The 6,940-nt window shown below is 39.0% G+C and overlaps 1 protein-coding gene across 1 annotated transcript in view; it reads right to left on the minus strand.

Moving 5' to 3' along the window:
* The window catches only part of LOC139141716 (uncharacterized), a 24,625-nt gene extending 17,710 nt beyond the window's left edge, over nt 1–6,915 (minus strand). Inside the window, exon 1 of the mRNA XM_070711325.1 lies at nt 17–6,915. Coding sequence (XP_070567426.1) covers nt 17–6,341 — 6,325 coding nt within the window. The 5' untranslated portion in view covers nt 6,342–6,915. The remainder of the gene's footprint in view (nt 1–16) is intronic.
* Nucleotides 6,916–6,940: the final 25 nt, after the last annotated feature.

A 6,940-nucleotide genomic window follows, 5' to 3' on the forward strand; every position in this document is an offset into this window, starting at 1 on the left:
TGAATTATATATTAACCTTGTGTACTGTTGCGAGAAGTCGAACCTGCACCAAACGTCGATAGTCTGCTGGATGATACCTCGCGGGTAGACATCAAAGTGTGAGAAGTTTGAATGAAAGCATCAGTAGTTTCCGTAGCTGACTTATCTTCGACTGGTAGAGTTACTTTCCTCGTTAGTGAGACCGAAGGTTTCTGCATTCCAGTATTATTTTCAATACTTGACGATGATATTACATATTTTCCGTCTGAAGTTGACAATCTTGTGTTTGCATTTCCACCAACAGAAGCTACACTTGCTATTAAAGTTGTAGGATGAATTTCTGTACTGTCTTGAGTATCTTGAATAATGGACTCTGAAATTTCGTATTGTCTGCTAAAGGTTTTTGTTTTTGGTGTGGTGTTGATATCATCGGAAACTAATTTATTAGAAGAGACTGAAACCAGTGTTGTTAGTAAAGAAGCAGTCTGTCTTCGAGTTTCACTGACGTCTTCATCGCCAGATACTGAATGGAGGGCTGTTGAAATAGATTTTGTCCCCATGGTATTCTCAACCGAGTACATTAAACTACTACCTGATGTAGAGGAAGTCGTTTCTATGGTTGTACTATCTTCATTAGTAGAAAGATCACTCGAAGATTGGTCTCTAAAAATTATTTGTTCATCAGTGTCCATTTTAACAGACGTTAAATCTTCATGCTCTGAGTTTATAGATGGCATTACCGTTCTTTTGCTTGTAAGAGAAAGACTGGCAATTGTTGAGTCTTTTTCACTAGTTGTGACAGTTTTTTGATCTAATGTGATGGATGCTGATAAAGAGGGAGTAGTCTCTTCATTATTGGAAACTACATTGGTGGTTGTCAAACCAAAGCTTGGTCCTATTCCTGTTGCAACTGATGTGATGATTACACTGTCAATAAAAGTGGTATCCATATCAGTAGATATAAGGCTTCCTTGCGGTAGGATAGAAGTACTCTGCATTTCATTTTTGGTTTGACTGACAGTCAATAGTCCTGTTCTCATTTTGGTAGAGGTCAATGAGCCTGTCATGTCAGTGACAGAAGAGAGTAAATCAACTGTTGTTACCTGTGTAGATGATGGCTTTTCTTTTGTCCTATGAAATAGTAAAGTTGTAGAGTCATCATCATTAGGAGTGACTTTTGTGTCTATAGGAGCGGAAGTTGTATTTCCTTCCGTAGTGCCTTGGTATGTCACAGAACTATCATCTGTTGTCAATGAAAATGATAGTCCATTTGTTACTTCAGAACGACTAGGAAAGACGCTTGGGATAGTTGACATTGACGTTTTCTCCATTTGACTACTTTCTTCAACAGTGGATGATAACAGCTCATCTGTTGTGCTTTGTGCTGTGATTGTACTCGATCTATCAGTGGCTTTTGAACTTCGAGAATTAGAGTGTGAACTCCAATTTGTTTCTGCATAACTGGTGTCTTCAGCAGTGAACATTGGGACTTTCATTGCACCTGTGAGTTTAGAGTTTGAAATAGATCCTGTTCTCATTTCAGTGGCATTCTGTGCCGTGTATGTTAAACTACTACCTAATGTGGAGGCGGTTGTGTCTTCAGCTGTATTGTCTTCATAAGTAGAAAGAACACTCGTGGATGTGAAGCCAACTATTGTTTGTTCATCTGCATTTATATTTACAGTAGATGTTAAATGCTCATGCTCTGTATTTGTAGATGGCATTACAGTGGTTCTTTTATTTGTAGCAGAAAGATTGGCAAACGTTGAAGTTTTGTCAAAGGTTGTGACAGTTTGTTGATCTGATATGATGGATACTAACAAAGAGGATGAAGTCTCTTCACTATTTGAAAATACATCAGTGGTTGTCGAACCAAGGCCTGTTGTTTTTTCTGCTGCAACTGAAGTGATCATCGTACTGTCCATGAAAGTGGTATCATTATCAGTAGATACAAGATTTCCTTGTACTGAATTAGAAATACTCTGCATTTCATTTTGGGTTTGACTGACAGTCAATGGTCCTGTTCTCGTTTCGGTGAAGTTCAATGAGCCTGTCATATCAGTGACAGTAGAGAGTACATCGACTGTTGTTGCCTGTGTAGATGATGGGTTTTCTGATGTACTATGAAAAGATAAAGTTGTAGAGTCATCATCATGATGAGTGGCTTTTGTGTCTACAGAAGCAGAAGATGTATTTCCTTCGGTAGTGCCTTCGTATGTCACATAACTATCAATTGTTGTCAATAAAAATGCTAGTCCATTTGTTTCTTCAGAACCGGTAGGAGAGATGCTTTGAATAGTGGACATAGAGGTTGTCTCCATTTGAGTACCTTCTTCAAAAGTGGATGATAACTGTTCATCTGTTGTGCTTTGTGCTGTGGTTGTAGTCAATGTAACAATGTCTTTTGAAATAGGAGCATTAGAATTTGAAAGCCAATTTGTCGGTGTGTAACTAGTATCTTCAGCAGTGGGCATTGGGCCTTTAAATGCACTTGTGAGTTTGGATATGACGTCTTGATCAGTAGATACTGAATTGAAGGCTGTTGAAATAGATCCTCTTCTCATTTGAGTGGCACGCTCTGCCGTGTATATTGAACTACTGCCTAATGTGGAGGTGGTTGTGTCTTCAGCTGTATTATCTTGATATGTAGAAAGATGTCTTGTTGATGTGTAGCCAAACATTGTTTGATCCCAATTGTTAATTTTTACTGTAGACGACAAATCCTCTTGCTCTGTATATGAAGATGGCAATGCAGATATTCTGTTACTTGTAGCAGGCAGATTGCCAAATGTTGAAGGTTTGTCAAAGGTTGTGAGAGTTTGTTGATCTGAAGTTATGGATGCTGTCAAAGAGGGACTAGTCTCTTCATTATTGGAAACTACACTGGTGGTTGTAGAACCAAAGCCTGTTTGTTTTTCTGTTGCAACTGAAGTGATAGTTGCACTGTCCATGAAAGTGGTATCCATTTCAGTAGATATATGGCTTCTTTGTAGTGAATTTGAAATACTCTGCACATCATTTTGGGTTTTGCTGACAGTCAATTGCCCTGTTTTCATTTCAGTAGAGGTCAATGGGCCTGTCCTGTCAGTGACAGCAGAGAGTAAATAAAATGCTGTTTCCTCCGTAGATGATAGGTATTCTGTTGTACTATGAAAAGCTAGAGTTGTAGAGTCATCATCATCAAGAGTGGCTTTTGTGTCTTGGGTATCGAAAGGCGTATTTCCTTTTGTAGTGCCTTCATATGTCACAGAACTATCATTTGTTGTTAATGAAAATGATAGTCCAGTTTTTAGTTCAGAACCAGCAGGGGAGACTCTTCTGATAGTTGACACAGATGTTTTCTCCATTTGAGTACCTTCTTCAATAGTGGATAATGACATCTCATCTGATATGACATCTTCATCAGTAGGTATTGAATGGAAGGCTGTCGAAATAGATCCTGTTCTCATTTGATTGGCACTCTCTGCCGTGTATGTTGAACTACTGTCTAATTTGGAGGTGGTTGTGTCTTCAGCTGTATTATCTTCATAAGTAGAAAGATGACTCGTTGATGTGAAGCCAAACATTGTTTGTTCTTCAGTGTTAATTTTTACAGTTGACGTTAACTGCTCATGCTCTGTATTAGTCGATGGCTTTACAGTGGTGCTTTTACTTGTAGCACTAGGATTGGCAAACGCTGAAGTTTTGTCTACAGTTGTGAGAGTTTGTTGATCTGATGTGATGGATGCTGTCAATGAGGGAGTAGTCTCTTCGTTACTGGAGACAACATTGGTGGTTGTCGAACCAAAGGCTGTTCCTTGTTCTGTTGCAAGTGAAGTGATGATCGTATTTTCCGTGAAAATTGTATCCACATCAGTAGATATAAGACTTTCTTGTAGTGAATTAGAAATATTCTGCATTTCATTTTGGGTTTGACTGACAGTCAATGGTTGTGTTGTCGTTTTGGTAGAGGTCAATGGGCCTGTCATGTCAGTAGCAGAAGAGAGTAAATTGATTCTTGTTTCCTGCGTAGATGATATGTTTTCTGTCGTACTATGAAATAGTAAAGTTGTAGAGACACCATCATCATGAGGAGCGGCTTTTGTCTCTATAGAAGCGGAAGGTATATTTCCTTCCGTAGTGCCTTGATATGTCACAGAACTATCATCTGTTGTCAATGAAAATGATAGTCCATTTGTTACTTCATAACGAGTAGAAAAGACACTCTGGATAGTGGACATAGAGGTTTTCTCCATTTGAGTACTTTCTTCAACAGTGGATGATAACTGCTCATCTGTTGTGCTTTGTGCTGTGATTGTAGTCAATGTAACAGTGTCTTTTGAAATTGGAGCTTTAGAGTTTGAAAGCAAATTTGTCGGTGTGTAAGTGGTATCTTCAGTAGTGGATCTTGGGCCTTTAAATGCACTTGTGAGTTTGGATATGATGTCTTGATCAGTAGGTACTGAATTGAAGACCGTTGAAATAGATCCTGTTCTCTTCAGACTCTTGGTGGCTGTGTCTTCAGCTATATTATCTTGATAAGCAGAAATATGACCCATTGATGTGAAGCCAAACATTGTTTGTTCCTCAGTGTTAATTTTTGCAGTAGACGTTAAATCCTCATGCTCTGTATTTGAAGTTGATATTATAGTAGTTCCTTTACTTGTGGGAGACAGATTGCCAAACATTGAAGTTTTGACAGAGGTTGTGACAGTTTGTTGATCTGTTGTGATGGATGCTGTCAACGACAGAGTAGTCTCATTAGTATTGGATACTACATTGGGGGTTGTAGAATCAACGCCTGTTCTTTGTTCTGTTGCCACGGAAGCGATGATAGTACTGTCCACGAAAGTGGTATCCACATCAGTAGATATAAGCCTTTCTTGTAGTGAATTAGAAATATTCTGCATTTCATTTGAGGTTTGATTGACAGTCAATAGTTGTGTTCTCATTTTCGTAGAGGTCAATGGGCCTGTCATATCAGTAACCGCAGAGAGTAAATCAACTGTTGTTAGCTGAGTAGGTGATGGGATTTCTGTTGTACTATGAAAGGGTATGATTGTAGAGTCATCATCATGAGGAGCGGCTTTTGTGTCTACAGAAGCAGAAGGTATATTTCCTTCTGTAGTGCCTTGGTATGTCACAGAACTATCATCTGTTGTCAATGAAAATGATAGTCCATTTGTTACTTCAGAACGAGTAGGAAAGACGCTCTGGATAGTGGACATAGAGGTTTTCTCCATTTGAGTACTTTCTTCAACAGTGGATGATAACTTCTCATCTATTGCGCTGAATGCGGTATCCATATCAGTAGAAAGGAGACTTCCTTGTAGTGAATTGGAAACACTCGGCAATTCATTTTGAGTTTGACTGACAGTCAATGGTTGTGTTCTTGTTTTGGTAGAGGTCAATGGGCCTGTCATGTCAGTGACTGGATGGAGTAAATCAACTGTTGTTACCTGAGTAGGTGATGGGTTTTCTGTTGTACTGTGAAAAGGTACGATTGTAGAGTCATCATCATGAGGAGTAGCTTTTGTGTCTACAGAAGCAGAAGGTGTATTTTCTCCAGTAGTGATTCCTTGAGATGTCACAGAACTTTCATCTGTTGTGAATGAAAGTGATAGTTCACTTGTTACTTCAGAACCAGTGGGAAAGATGCTTCTAATAATGGAGACAGATGTTTTCTCCATTTGAGTACCTTCTTGAATAGTAGATGATAACAGCCTACCTGTGGTGCTGTGTGCTGTCATTGCAGTCGATGTATCAGTTGCTTTTGAAATTGGAGCTTTTGAGTTTGAAAGCCAGTTAGTCTGTGTGTAACTAGTATCTTCAGCAGTGGACTCTGGATCTTTAAATGCACTTGTGAGTTTATATGTGAAGTCTTGGTCATAAGGTACTGAATGGAAAGCTGTTGAAATAGATCCTGTTCCGATTTGAGTGGCACGCTCTGCTGTGTATGTTAAACTACTGCCTGATGTGGATGTGGTTGTGTCTTCAGCTGTACTATCTTCATTAGTAGAAAGATGACTCGTTGATGTGAAGCCAAACATTGTTTGTTCCTCGTTGTTAATTTTTACAGTTGACATTACCTGTTCATGCTCTGTATTAGTCGATGGCTTTACAGTGGTGCTTTTACTTGTAGAACTAGGATTGGCTAAAGCTGAAGTTTTGTCTACATTTGTGAGAGTTTGTTGACCTGATGTGATGGATGCTGTCAATGAGGGAGTAGTCTCTTCGTTATTGGAGACAACATTGGTGGTTGTCGAACCAAAGGCTGTTCTTTGTTCTGTTGCAAGTGAAGTGATGATCGTATTGTCCAATAAAGTGGTATCCACATCAGTGGATATAAGACTTCCGTCTAGTGAATTAGAAATATTCTGCATTTCATTTTGGGTTTGACTGACAGTCAATGGTTGTGTTTGTCATTTTGGTAGAGGTCAATTGGCCTGTCATGTCAGTGACAGAAGAGAGTAAATCAAGTCTTGTTACCTTTGTAGATGATGGGTTTTCTGTTGTACTATGAAATTGTAAAGTTGTAGAGTCATCATCATCATCATGAGGAGCGGCTTTTGTCTCTATAGAGGCGGAAGGTATATTTTCTTCCGTATTGTCTTGATATGTCACAGAACTATCATCTGTTGTCATGAAAATGATAGTTCATTTGTTACTTCAGAAGGGGTAGAAAAGACGCTCTGGATAGTGGACATAGAGGTTTTCTCCATTTGAGTACTTTCTTCAACAGTGGATGATAACTGCTCATCTGTTGTGCTTTGTGCTGTGATTGTAGTCAATGTAACAGTGTCTTTTGAAATTGGAGCTTTAGAGATGGAAAGCCAATTTGTCGGTGTGTAACTGGTATCTTCAGTAGTGGATCTTGGGCCTTTAAATGCACTTGTGAGTTTGGATATGATGTCTTGATCAGTAGGTACTGAATTGAAGGCTGTTGAAATAGATCCTGTTCTCATTTGAGTGGCACGCTCTG

Source organism: Ptychodera flava, chromosome 10 (genome assembly GCF_041260155.1).
Source record: "Ptychodera flava strain L36383 chromosome 10, AS_Pfla_20210202, whole genome shotgun sequence".
Lineage (NCBI taxonomy): Eukaryota > Metazoa > Hemichordata > Enteropneusta > Ptychoderidae > Ptychodera > Ptychodera flava.